At 36.9% G+C, this 14,744-nt stretch overlaps 1 protein-coding gene across 1 annotated transcript in view; it reads left to right on the top strand.

Annotated features, from left to right (window-relative positions):
• LOC122803814 (extracellular calcium-sensing receptor-like) overlaps positions 1 to 14,744 on the top strand; it is a 170,764-nt gene that overhangs the window by 90,132 nt on the left and 65,888 nt on the right. Inside the window, exon 4 of the mRNA XM_044073500.1 lies at positions 3,282 to 3,405. Within this exon, the coding sequence (XP_043929435.1) occupies positions 3,282 to 3,405 (124 nt within the window). The remainder of the gene's footprint in view (positions 1 to 3,281; positions 3,406 to 14,744) is intronic.

The following is a 14,744-nucleotide window of genomic DNA, read 5'->3' as shown; positions in this document are numbered from 1 at the left end:
CTTTGCTCCACACAAACAATTGCCACACATTAAGGTATTCAGAGTTGCTTCACACATTTCTCTTTAGTCATGCAAAGCTACAGTAATGAGCAAGTCATATCAGACATCTAGTCATTCCTCCTACTTTGTATATGCATATCTCAGATGTCTAATTAAGCACTCCATCATACTTTACACAAAGGCACACTAGTCTTGAAAGCTCAAAGGTGACTAAGTGACTAGTCAACGAACAAGAAGTCATTACTTTCAAGAGACAGCTACAACTCCCACTCAGAAGTTATAGCTACTTATCTGTGCACTTCAGAGACTGTGATAAAAAATGATGGGAATGCATTGTATTTCACATTTGTGAACTTTCACGTAAGCAGTATCCATGCAAACATATTCTAAGTTGCTTCATACAAATAATGTTAATCCTGCAATTGCACAATAGCCCTGCAAAGCCAGATAGTGGCTATTTAAAATGAGACAAAAACATGAGGTCAGTTCCTTTCTAAAGGCAGAGCCTACCTCCACCCACCAGTTTTAAAAATGATAACTGTGAATTGTATTTCAGGTTTGTTCCATGGAAATTGTAGCCACATATTAAAGTATTCTATGTTACTTCACATAAATTGCAGTAGTACTGCAAATGCACACTAGTTCTACAAAGCCAAATAGCAACTCTTTGAAATGAGAAAATTAATAAGAGGGTCTGTTACTTTCTACAGACAGCTTCCACCCATCAACATACCTCTCAATTTCTTTGTGCGAGAAGTGTGGACAAAACCTGACAAAATTAGGGGAGAAAGGCCCAAAAATATGGACAGATTTTAAGTATTGCTCTTATAAACTTAGAAAGTTGATAGAGTAACAGTGTTTGTGATAGCATGCATTTTCTGAAGGATTTGAAGTCTGAAACTCAAATGTCATTATTTGGTGACTTCAGTCCTCAGATCACCCCAGTAATTTGCCAGAAAACCACAAATTTTATGAGGAACAGACCCAAAATACAAGGCAAAAATCTAGACATTCTGCAAAACGCTGGTCAGTTGAGAGGTATGCATTGCTAAAAATGACAGACATCAATTATATTTATTATATTTCAGCTTTGTTCCACAGAAACTGTAGGCACATATTAAAGTATTTCAAGTTCCTTTACAAAAGTCACAGTAATCCTACAAAGTCGGATTAATGCAAAAAAATCAGCTGTTAGTCATTTTTCCCCACAAACAGACTGTTTTTATGCTATTATAATTAATTTAGCTGGTATAACAAAGGTTTTGCATCAAGAAATATTTTCTGAGAATTAAGAAGCATGTAATTCATATACCTGGCATTTTCACTTACTGTAATCCTCAGCGGTTTACCAGAAAATGTGTAATAATAAAAACAAAATCAAGTACAAGGGGCATACCTCTTAACCTCTTAGCAAAATAAATATGGCAATAGTCAAAAAAGTAATAAAGAGACAAAGTCCCAATATCAAGTACAGAATTCTAGTATTTCTTTTATAAATTTAGACCGTTACTAGAATAATAGGATTTGCATTAACATACATTTATGGAAGGTTATGAAGTCCAAAACTTAAATATCTGTCAGTATTTAGAGACTTCTGTCCTCAATGATTTGCCACAAAACCATAAATTGTATGTGCAACAGATCAAACGTATGAGGCAAGAATCTTGACATTTGAAAAGTATGCTGAGAGAAGGGGCAAGCTAAAAAAGGCACATGGTGCAAAATCAGAGACAGTTGAGGACTAGAGCACCCCCAGCCATGCAAATGATCTGGATGTATATCAGTTAAAAAAAAAAAAAAACAACCAAAAAAATACTTACCTTATGCCATCACCATGCTTTCTTTTCATGCTAGTCCTTCATTGTTTTGAATTTGTTGCCTTCTTACTCTGTTCCATGCACAATCTACCTGATTCATTATCTAAGTCTGTGGTTGGGATGAACAGGTGGCCAATAAATCCCATGGCTGTATCAGTCAGAATTCCTCCTTAGAGCACTGCTCTCTCTTCTCTGGTAGGGGATCTTTTCTGCTATTTATTTATTTATTTTTTGATGATAAAGAAATAATGGTTTTCTTTGATGTACAAAATTTAATAAATACCTGAAAAGCGCCCTTACAAGAGAAGCAGGGGTGGTGCCCTAGGCAGCTGCCTAGATTGCCTATGCCTGAGGCCATCCATACATGTAGTTCATTATCGCAAATGTGCTGCAGATAGATAACAAATATTCCATTTCCTCAGAGCGTCTTCTTCCTTGTGTTTTAGTTATAACTTGAATACTCTTCCAGATGTGCTAGCTAGATCTTTAGCTATCATATTCACTACTTCTTTTATTTATTTATTTTACATTTGTTGACCGGGCTAGTCTAGCTGGATATATTTCCATTTTCAGTAGAGGCCCGGGGAGAAAAGCTCCACACAAAACATAACAATGAGACATGTTGTTAATAAAGACATAGAATAAAAATAAGAATATAAAATTAGTAATAAAATCAACAAAAGTTAAGGCACACAAACTACAGTAGTCATGAATAGTGCTAGGTCAGTTTCAAAGCATCTTAATTAATGCATAAAGGCTATGCCATAAAGCTTCTACCATATAGAAAAAAGTTAAAGGACAAGTGAGTAGAGAAGTAGAAGGAGTAATGTAAGATAAGAAAAGAGGGAAGAGACAGTAGTCAAGAAGTGAGAAAAGAAAAGAAAGAAGACAAACGAGAGGAGATGGGAGAGATGAGAGAAGTAGGTCAGAGCATAGAAGGACTGCATAGGGCAAAAGAAAAAAGGTATTTGCTAACTATTAAGCACAGAGTAGGGTTAAAGGTATTGAGAGGGGGGGGGAGAGGGAAGTTAGTCTGGTGTACTACATGAACAAAGCCAGTGATTTTGGAAGTACAGTGTAAGTCACAATATAGACTTCTGTCCAACCATGGGCATTCACATAAGTTCATGACCCTGATGATCTAGACAACTATGGAAAACTGTAATAGAAAACAAGGCTAATTGGAGGTGTGAAGAAGGTGAAACATGAGTGGTATAAGAGAGAGAATAGGGGACATTTCTTTCACAGAGAGGAGGGTATTCTGTCCTGCTACTGCCTACAGTCATAATTTCAGAGAGATGGAATACAGGAGGAAAACTGCAATGATGCCAGTATTATTTCAAATGTTTTACTTGGAGAGTTATATCTAAGAGATTATAATCACTTTCTATTTGCAGTATAACCAATGGAAATATAAGTACATATACACACATCATAATTAATATGCCTATTTTTTTCATTTAGGTCCCTCTGTCATTGTGCAGTGAAAGTTGTTCTGTAGGCTACAGGAAGGCACCTCAGCCAGGCCAGCCAATCTGCTGTTTCAACTGTATTATATGCTCCCAGGGAGAAATTTCCAACCAGACAGGTGAGAAACTTTACATAAAACTGTATCTGTTTTACAAGATTCACTTTGGTGGTGTTTTGAAAATTTGTTATAATTTTCCTGTCATTTATAGTGTGTGTATATATTGCAGACATTATAAGAAAGAGAAACAAACCTTGACTGGATATAACATTTCATTTAGTGGAATTCAGTACATGTAATATAGCTATAGAAAGCCATCATTCATAAATGATTTTAAAATATGTAATGTTGACAGATGGTTCTTATTAGCTATTTTGTGCTGATGATAGTGGTGACAGGATTTGGTGCCAAAAATGAACCACTCATTAAGAACATCAGTAAAACAGCTGCCATTCACCCTCAGATTACTGAACTGATTGCAAACAAATATTACTCTGGGTTTTCAGCTAAAGTTTTACTGGATGACCGAAAGGATGCATGAATTTTTACAGAAAATGTACATTGTGACATGCTTGTGCATATCTATTTTAGCTTATACTTTCAAAAATGGTGTTATATGTGTTTATTGGATACCTGTATATTAATTTCAATGGTACTGAGACAGCCTTGCAGAGCAGTAGAATTCAGCTGGACAAATGTCTTTCATGGCAATGTGACCCACTGGAATTAGTGACCTTAGGAATTTTTTTTGTTTGATTCATGTTCCAGAGAATCATAGAATTTAAGACAAGAAGAGCATTGTTTGACTACTGCTCGGTTTTTTCATTTATTGTCGCTGACTGACTAAGTTCATTTATATTTTGAGACAATATTTACATGATAATAATGGATCAGAAATGAGCAAGTTTGTAAAGAGCTTTGGATTTGAGTTCTGGATTATATCATATGGAAGTGCTTTCCAAACACGTTTATTTTGCAATTTTTCAGTGTAATTTTTAAGTCTAATCTAATTCAGAGAACTACAGTTCTTGTAAATACAGGCTTAGAATGCAGCTCTGTCTCAACATCATTCAAAATAAACCTGTTTAGATTGCAGTAGTTCTCACCTTCATTTAAAATAAATGTACAGTTCTGTAAAGGCTTGATCCTTGATTAAAGGAGCAATCAATCAATCAATCGATAAATAAATATACTCCTGGACAAGATACTATAGGCAGAGGTGTTAAATATCTGGATGATGTTGGTGCCCCTTCCAATACGATTATTCTCATTTAATAAGTTTCTTGCAAAACCTGTTTGGTCGACAACCAGCAGAACAAATGGGCATCCTCATAAGTATTTTATATATGGCATTGCCCCCCTCCCATCTAAAACAGCTTATTGCAAAGATGACAAACATCAGGGAGAGTTATGAATGCTTTTACAAACTGACAATTCATCTGTTAGTTTGACCAAAGAAGCTGTGCAGAAAACTACATTGACAGGATAAATTAACAAAACCAGACATTCTGCACAAGGCCCAGGCTCGACTCCTTCTACATTTCATTCAGAAAGTACTTTCATTGTGGAACATTTTCTGCTTTAGATCACCTGCATAACACTACTTGGATCCTTGTTTTTGCCTCTTTAAGACCAGAGAAGCCATTTACATTTTCATTTTTATTTTTTTCTTCAATATAGTATTAACCCTGAGCTTTTAAGACATGCAGGATTTAGGGCAAAAGTTTCAGATGATTTGCTTAAACCTTTACATATTAGAAAGATGCAGAAAAATAATTTATATGAAATAGAAAGCCTCTTTATCTCAAGTTCTTACTTTTGCAAAAATGACTGAATGAGTTTAAGAAAAAAAGTAGGCTAAGTAAATTTTAATATGTTCATGCACATTTAAGTACAATGTTCATTGTTCAGTTTAAAGTGGAAATTCTAGAATGTAATTAATATCCTCACTGGTAGAGAAAAGAAATCTTATGGAATGAGTTTGGCTACTTAACTTCAATTCACTTTTAAGGCAGCAGAAATCATCTATCCATTGATTTATGTTTATTAAGCAGGTAAGAGAGCAGCTCCAGATGGACCCTTTTTAACTACAACCTGGATACACAGCAAGATACAGATGCTTTGAGAGTATGCATAAACTGAGAACTATTTGTACAACCTGATTTCTATGGACATTGTAATAATAGTATGGCAGAATAGGGTCCAAATGGAGAGATTAGTCAGCAAGCAAAGGAAAGTAATATTGCTGGAATTGAATTATCCTCAAGTCTTGGTGAGTACCTTCACAAGGTGGACCCTGTTTTCGCAAAATCTCACCAAGATGATACTGATATATAGACTCTATTTTATATAACATATATCATGGATAGAAGTAGGTTAAAAATAAAAAAAGATAGCTGGATGCACAAGACTCAAGATAAAAATGTGCCTAATCCTGGTAGGCACACTGGTGCCAGGACTGGAAAAAAATTACAGTGTAGAATCCTCAAAACAGAGAAACATTCCTACAATGGGGCTAGGCCAGGCCCAGAGGGAGTATGGCCCCTCTGTTGTAGAAGGAAGTAGTAGTCTACAAAAATCACAAAAACTGATAGGCCAAAAACGCGACATATAAATGATAGAGTGGAATATTGAGGATAAGAAAGAAATGATGTATTGTTACTGTTATGCAAGAAGGCCAGAATTTCTGGACAGAAAATATAAAAAAAGATTAAAAGAGAAATTAGAGGAAAGAAAAATACTTGCACAAGAAAAACTGTCAGGAGCTTCAAATAAAAAAAAATTGTGTTCATATGACAACAGACTTATGGCAAACATTATATAGACCAAGAAACCTAAGGCTGTTTGAAAAAAAGAAGCACCTGAAGAAGTGCAAAAATATAAAGAACAAGTTCTAGAGATTTGAAAGGTGTAGAAAAGAAATATGGACATGGGAAATAAAGAGAGATCTGATATGGTGCAATATTCATGCAAAGGAGAAAACCAAAGTAATTAATAAAAAAGCAGTCCCAAAGATATTCAGAGAGAAATATAGGCAAAGGCATCCAGCTATGGAAAATTTCACAATATAAAAGATAAGATCACAAAGAGGGAATGTAGAACAGAAGATGAGTACAGTAGAAGTTAAAAAAATAGAAGATGAAGTTATGGAGTACTTGCGAAGTGAAGAATTTAGTGTAGAACGTCTAACACAGGTTTTGTCACAGCATGATGGAACAATGAGTCCCCCTAAGTAAGGAGAAACAGGAGGAGCAGGAGACAAATATAGACATAGGAAAGAAAAATATTTAATATGGTGCAATGTTTATCCAAAAGAGAAAACAAAGCTATTCAGTAAAAAGAGTAGCACCAAAGATATTTGAAGAGAAATATAGGTAAAGGCATCAAAGGCATCTGGATATGAAAAATTTTACAATACAAAAAATAAGAAAACAAAGAGGAAAAGTAAACAAGAGGCTTAGTAATGGAAAAGTTAAAGAAATAGAAACTAAGGTTATGGATTATCTGTGAAGTGAAGGATTTAGTGTAGAAAATCTATCTTGGCTAATATCACAGAGGAAAGAGCAATGGATCCCCAAATTAAGGAGAGCCAGTGGAGTGGGAAATATCTGATTAGTTGGCATATGAAGATACTTTGGAGCATTTCATAGGAAATCGGTACAGGAGTTCACTTGGAGTTGCACAGCAAGGAAGGGTAGCAAGCCTGACACAGTCAATGTTGTAGAGTGATAGGCCAATGAGTTCCCGTATGAAAGAGAAATGAATGACATGGGATGAAACTGAAGAGAATGTGACACAGGAAGATGCTCTGGAACTTTCTGTAGAATGCCATGCAGGAAACGAAGAACAAAGAATGTGTCTCAGTTTAGAAAAAAATTGATCTAAGAGAAGAATTATTTGATTTATTAGACATATTAAGATGAATGAAAGAAATAGACTACAGAAAGTCAATAAAACCCCCAAAATTAGAAGTCTGATAAAACAAATAAACACATTAAGTATGACTATTCATAGAGATTCATGTGTTATATCAGACATAAATAGGATATATTACTGTGCAGCTAAATCAATAACAGATAAAGTCTTACCACAAAAACATAGGGCAGTAAGGGAAAGCAAGGGGAAAATCAAATGCGATCATGGAAGTATCAAACAGAGAAAACTATAAAGCAATTAAGACAAGAAATGTCACTGTTACAAAAATACAGAAGAGGGAACAGATCAACAAAAATACTTAGAAAGACAGATGTGATAAAAGAAATTCATAGTATGAGAAAAGATCAGGATCTATTGTGCACTATCGCAAATAATAAACTAAAAATATGAGCACAGGCAGAAAGATCTAGAAGATATGCAGATAGATATAAAGGAAAAGTACAAAATAAGCAATTCATTGATAACCCAAAAAAGTTTTTAGAGAATTGAGAAATGAAACTAAAGGAATTGAAACACCATCAAATAAAGGCGATATTTTGGACACCTTAGAGGCACTGGGGTAAGAGTTTTGAATAATTGATGCAAAATTGGATGGGAAATGGGAAATTCACCCCGGGGATCACTTCTGTGGCTCTGCTCGACAGGGGCACAGGAAAATAATTTTCTTGGGTGGCGAAAGCTAGGGTACATTTTTTGGCTAGGCTTGTATGGGCCCTAGGGCCGATAGCCTAGTACCTACCTACCTATGTTGGAGAAATATCTATGAAGATCCTGTGGAACATAACAAAGTTGCTGAGTGGAGAGAAAAAGTAAAAGAAAGAATAAGAAGTTCAAATGTACAGGATATAAAATGGGATGAAATTACTGCCGTAGAGGTTGAAAAAATTTAAGAAATGCTCCTAATTGGAAAACCCCAGGCCCAGATGCAGTACCTAAGTTCTGGCTAAAAGTATTAACATCTTTACATGAAGATTTAGCCCTGTGTAAGAACTATTTATATGTGTATCCCAAATGGACACCAACCTGATTAACAACAGAAAAAAAAATACTCCTATTTAAGAGTGAACCTGCAAGCTGTCCTAAAAACTATAGACCAATAACTTGCTTTCCAATGATGTATACATTATACACTGTAATTGATGATGACAGAGTTTATAGTCATTTAGAAGATACCTCAATTATGGCAATAGAACAAAAGGATAACAAAAGAAAGTCATATGGAACAAAGGATTATTTGTTGTTAAATAAAGTCATAATGAGGAACTGTAAAAAAAGAGGAAGAATCTAAGCATGGCATGAATAGACTACAATAAAGCATCTGATAGTATGCCACATTCATAGATAAAAAGAGTGCTTAAAATATATAAGATACACCATATGCTGATTGATTACATTGCAATGACCATGAAACAGTGGCAAACCACTTTGCAGGTAAGCCATGAAAAAGGACAAATTATTATTCCAGGGATAAAAATTCAGAGGGGGATATTCCAGGGTGACTCTTTGTCACTGCTGCTCTTATGTCTTTCCCTTAAACCATTAAGCTGTTTACTTAATATATTAGGTCATGGCTACAATTTGGCTCCTAGAAAACAACAAAGTGTAAAGACATCTCATCATTTTTTTTGTGGATGATTTAAAACTGTATAGTTCATCAGATGAGAAACTGAAAGCACAAATGCAAGTGGCCAAAGTTTATCAGAATATATAAGAATGGGATTTGGTCTTGATAAATGTGCAAAAACAATCTTTAAAGCAGGAAAGCTGCAGCTCCAAGAAAACATCAGCCTGAGACATGATTGTGATATAAAAGAACTTGAGCAAGAGAGAGTGCATAAATACTTGGGAAGTGATGAAGGATCAACAATAACACATGAACAAATGCAAATAAAACTTAGTAAGGAACATTTTAGAATTCTAAACTTAATACTGAAAACAATGTTGACATCTAGGAACAAAATCCAAGCTATAAACCAATTTGCTCTTCCTGTCTTAACTTACAGTTTTGGAGTGATTGATTGGCCCCAAAAGGTGTTGGATCAGTTGAACAGGAAAACAAGAAGGATGTTTCATGCTCACCAAATGATTTATAAAAATCATTGCATACCAAGATTATATATCCCCCATTCTGAAGGAAGTATGGACCTCTTCAAAATTGATTACATGTATAGATCTACAATTGTAGGACTGACATATATGCTGACCTCATAAGACCCAAATGTAATGAAAGTTTTAAAACATGAGGAGAATAAGTCTAAGATGACTTCCCTGCTTAGTTTACCAGAAGCATATTGGTGTCTAGTGGGAATGGAAATCAAACCAGAAGTAGATACAAATCAGGCAGTAACTGTATGTGTCAAAAAACAAAAGAAAGAATATAAGGTGAAGGATCAGATAAGAAGGTGAGAAATGTGGAAAATGCATAAATATAGTTGCAAGTATAGAAAACTCTTGAAACAACCTCATGTTGATGAGGATCGAACACAGGAATGGTTAAGTAGAGGTGAATTTAAACTGAAACCCAAAAGGTTAATATTAGCAGCCCAAGACAGTGGACTACATGCACATTGGTTTACAAAGTCCATTGAACATGTGGGAGAAACAGAAAATTTCGTTTTTGTAAAACAGAATTGGAAACAGTTGCACATCTTGCTGCTGGTTGTGATATACTAATGGCAGAAGGACTTTATACTGAAAAGCATAATAATGTGGCAAGACTGTTGCACTGGGGATTATGAAAACTCTATAATACTGAAGTAGCTGAAAACATTGGAAACATGAGCTACAAAGCATTGTGGAAAATGAAGTTTATATCACATGGGATCACTCACTACCAACAGTTCGAAAATAGATGTGAGAAAACCAAATATAGTAGTCCATGAAAAGAAGATAAAAGTAGCATTGATCATTGAAATTGCTACACCCCATGACTATAGTGTCTTATGTACAGAGAGACTAGTACAATGTGATGAAAAACCAGAGCAAAAACCAAATAGTGGTAATAATGATCTCAGCCAGCAGACTTGGAACACTAACCACAAGACTTTATTACTGTAAGCGCTTTCGGTAGACACAATCTCCCCACCTTCATCAGACAATTGAAAAACACCAGAAACACCCATTAAATACATTGCAGTGTTCTAACTGATGTTCTGATTGATTAATTATTTAATTAATTATAACATCATACCCCAATTAAGTCAAATAAAAAAATAAAAAATAATAATAATAATAATAATAAATGCTTTCATAAAAAACATATTATAATATTCAAAGATTACATATAAAGATTACATATAAATGTGTCACACAATATTATTTGCTTTTTAAAATAATGCATATATCTATACACTCACCCACATATATATATATATATATATATATATATATATATATATATATATATATATATGTGACCAACATTATTGTGTGTGTATATAGTTATCTAAAAATTAATTAATCATATTAAAAACAGATATGCATAAATATCTACTTGTCATATATACTACTTAAAAACTACCTACGTGGATATAAAAAATTGTTTATTTATTTTCATTTAACTTCATTTAAATGCCACATCTACAAACCCTTTAATGAACCCCATTCAATAACATATAGTAAGTGAGAAAATTTTAATATATATATTTTTTATATATATATATTTTTTTTATATATATGTACATGCATATGTGCCAACCGCTCTTAAAACCCACTCTTAAAGGAAAAGAAAAACAAAAGCAAAACAAAAACAAAGACAAAAACAGTCATCCCATGCTCACAAATGTATAATTAAATATATATATATATATATATATATATATATATATATATATATATATATATGCATATGAATATATACACATATGCATATACATGTAAAAAGTGCCCATTTGTAAAAATCACTTCAAACTATAATGCTGATTATACTGTCCATATATTATCATGACAACATTCCCTTTCGTTCAACCTCCATCCTATCTTTTAAGTGCTTTTAATTTTAAAATGCACTTTATGGACACAACCTCATTAAGTCCTGGAAAGATATATGAAGCAGTACGGACCTGCCAAAAGACCTCCTGTTCTTCCAATTGTAGTTGCCAGGGACCCCCCCTAAAATGTGGCTGTACTTGTTGCACAATAGTAAAACAAAATGAATGGTCAGGGTTTTGACAGACATGTTTTGCAAGTGCGTTATTCATGTCCCTATTCTCAATGGCATATAAGCGTTCATAAATCCTTTTCTTGAGTGGCCTATCGGTCTTGCCGATGTAAAATGCAGGACAGAGCCTGCAAGTTGCCACATAGACCACTCCTTTTGAATTACAATTGAATCTTCCATTAATCACATATTCTCTCCCGGCCATGTGAACCCTTGAACCCATGAAAATATGTTTACAATAAGAGCAACAACCACATTTGCTCATTCCTAATGTCATCCTGTTCGATTTCAAGTTGGGCCTCTCCAAGAGATTCTTTAAATTCTGACCTCTTCTATAGGTAAACCTAGGCTTTTCCCCAACTAGTTTGATAAGCTCCTGGTCTTCCAAATGTCTGGAGGATCCACCGTTGAGACCAATAATGTCTAGTGTTAAAAGTAAAATGGAGGCTTTAGCCATTTACATAGATAGACACAAAAAGTGGTGGAGACAGGAATCACATTTATCTCAGACACTTTTGATTTTAAAAGTAAAATTGAGACTTTGAATATTTTGTCTGATGACTTAATGGTCGCTTTGGACATTCACCCCGGGATTCATGAAGCTTGCGCCAGGCACAGGCGTAGCGTAGGCGGTATAATGCCAAATATGGCCACCGAGCGATTCAGGTATGATCCAATTCCACGTTCACTACCAGCGTACGCCAGATCTGCGCAGCCCTTGGCTTAGGTATGCTAATCACCCCATGTGCAGTGCCGCACCATGCAAATGAAGGTACATAGCGATTCATGAAATGGTGCAGGCATAGCGTAAGCCCACAGAAATGTAAACCAAAAAACACAGTTTACATTTTTCCAAACAGAACATTGGAGCTTTGAAAGCGGACCAGACTCATGTGTTACAAAGTTAACATATGCCAATGGCTAAATATACAGCCAATGGCATAAGAAAAGATGCACAACACCTAAAAAACAACATTTAATGTCATGTCCACAGTAACTCAAAGTTCAACCACAGGGCATGTGTGCGCAAACGGGAACACAAAGAAAATATATACAAATGTCATAAAATTGCAATGTAATACAAATCATGAGTTCACCATAATACTCAGTGGTATGCATGGTACACCACAACCAAGCTGCAAGGGTTGCTAAGGGTCTGTGACAGTGTTCGGCGCTGTAACTAGGAATTAGTAGTCAATGCCATGCAAATGAGGCAAGTAATAGTGAATCGCAAACGTCCCGCCGAACTAAGGATGTACCATACGGCGCAGCGCTACAACACCGAGGAGTGGTTTAGAGGTATACATGACATCAGCAGTGGGGTGTGCCACCGTAGCTGTAAGCACATTGGAGCAATACAAATCCGGCCTGGCCATTGCTAAGCAAAGCCGCAGGACAGGGGTGGGGAGGTAGGTATAGCATCGTTTAGCTGAGAGCACATATGGTGCCCGAAAGCGCATGTGTACGGGGATGAAAACGTGCCCGAAACCCGGTAAGCGGACACACGTGCCACGCACCATAGCTCAAACAGGAAGGTCAGGGGAAGAAAATAAGGAAATGCTGCAGTAGGGTAATTGGAGTACAACTGAGCAATTAACACCTATTAACTCACAGTGGGCAATCGACGGCAGCTGACAAGTCTGCTTGAAGAAACCTGCAAAACAGGATAGAGGAGGTGTCAGATTGCAAAGAAAAGAGAACTGTCATAGCAGAGCAAAGCAAACCTGCAGTAGACCGGCCATAGAACACATTACATAAGATAAGCCAGTACAAATGAAAGCAGGCTGCTGGATGCATGCCAGAAAATGGGAGGTGAAACGTTAAGAAATGTAAAGGGGAGGGCAAGAGGTAATCCACGGCAGCCAAATGTAATTCAACACCAAAGGCACCACAATAGTAGTACCTGTCGTAAAACACATAAAATACCCTGTAGCTACGATCGTACATACACACCCTATGATATCATCAGTGTTCACAGCACAATAGTATAAAGTGTGAAAGCACCTCACACACACCTGTGTATTCCCAAACACTGCACCATCAGTGTAAACAGATGGGGAACTTTTACAATGTACATGTTGGGAGCTGCCATAGCTGTGATTCATCACCATGTGTTAGAGACTGAAGGTGTTGTGGAGGATGATGCTGACAACCACCTCAGCCCCGGAGGAGGAGAAGAGTGTTCAGACCAAGGGTAACCTACCAGGGGCTACATGATCTGGAGATAGTAGAGCATTACAGGGTGGACAGGGACATCTTACAGCAAATAGTTGAGCTGTGCCGGCCACGCCTGAGATCCAGAAACAACAGAGGGAAATCCATCCCAGTGGACATGAAGTTATGTGTAAGCTTGCGAATACTAGACACCGGTACCTTTCAAAGGCCAATTGGAGATATAATGGGGATCTCACAGGCATCAGCATCCAGGGTACTACACCAGTTCCTGGATGCCATGTTACCACATGCCAATGAGCATATATACTTCCCCCGAACTCAGAAGGAGTTGGCCAGCAATATGCGTCTCTTCCACCATGTGGCACACTACCCGGAGGTACTGGGTGTGACAGACTGCACGCACATACATATCAAGTCACCACCAGATGAGCATGGTAGGTGCTACATAAACCGCAAGGGATACCACTCCATCAACTGCCAGGTCATGTGCAATGCCCAGGGCATTATCATGGATGTGTGTGCTGGCAGCCCTGGAAGCTACTATGACTCCCACATCTGGCATGCCTCACAGCTGTGTCAGATATTTATCAGGGGGGACGTCCCACATGGCCACCTTGTGGGGGATGTTGGCTATGCACTGGAGCTGTGGATGATAACTCCCATCAGAAATGCACACACACCCATGCAAGAATGCCATAATGAGGGATACACACAAACCAGAATCATCATAGAGCATGTGTTCTGGATGCTGAAATCACGATTACGTTGCTTGGACATATCTAGTGGAGCCTTGCAGTACTTTCCAGGCACGTGTGCCCACATCTTCATAGTATGTGCCATGCTACATAATATGATCCTGCGGAAACAGCTGCAGCAGGGACATAATGGTGAAGGCCTGCAATTGCCAAGGCCATAACAGGCACAGAGGGATTCAGACCACGAACACCCTGTGCCAGCCCCAGTAGGCAGATGGAGACGTGCCCAATATGCCTACACCTTGGCAAAGAGGGAACGTATAGCACATACTCTGACAGTGTAGGCCCCTATGGACTGACACACCTCTCCACCTGCACACACAGTAAAATGGATGGCACACACACACGACCACCTGTAAATTGTAATGTATAGGTGGCCTACTGTGTGAATCCTACATAGGCAGCCCTCAACCATTGCACACACAACAGCTATT

Source organism: Protopterus annectens, chromosome 6.part0, assembly GCF_019279795.1.
Source record: "Protopterus annectens isolate FY-2018-M chromosome 6.part0, PAN1.0, whole genome shotgun sequence".
Classification (NCBI taxonomy): Eukaryota; Metazoa; Chordata; order Ceratodontiformes; family Protopteridae; genus Protopterus; species Protopterus annectens.
The sequence above is the reverse complement of the archived record's forward strand: the minus strand, read 5'-3'. Positions and strand labels throughout refer to the sequence as shown.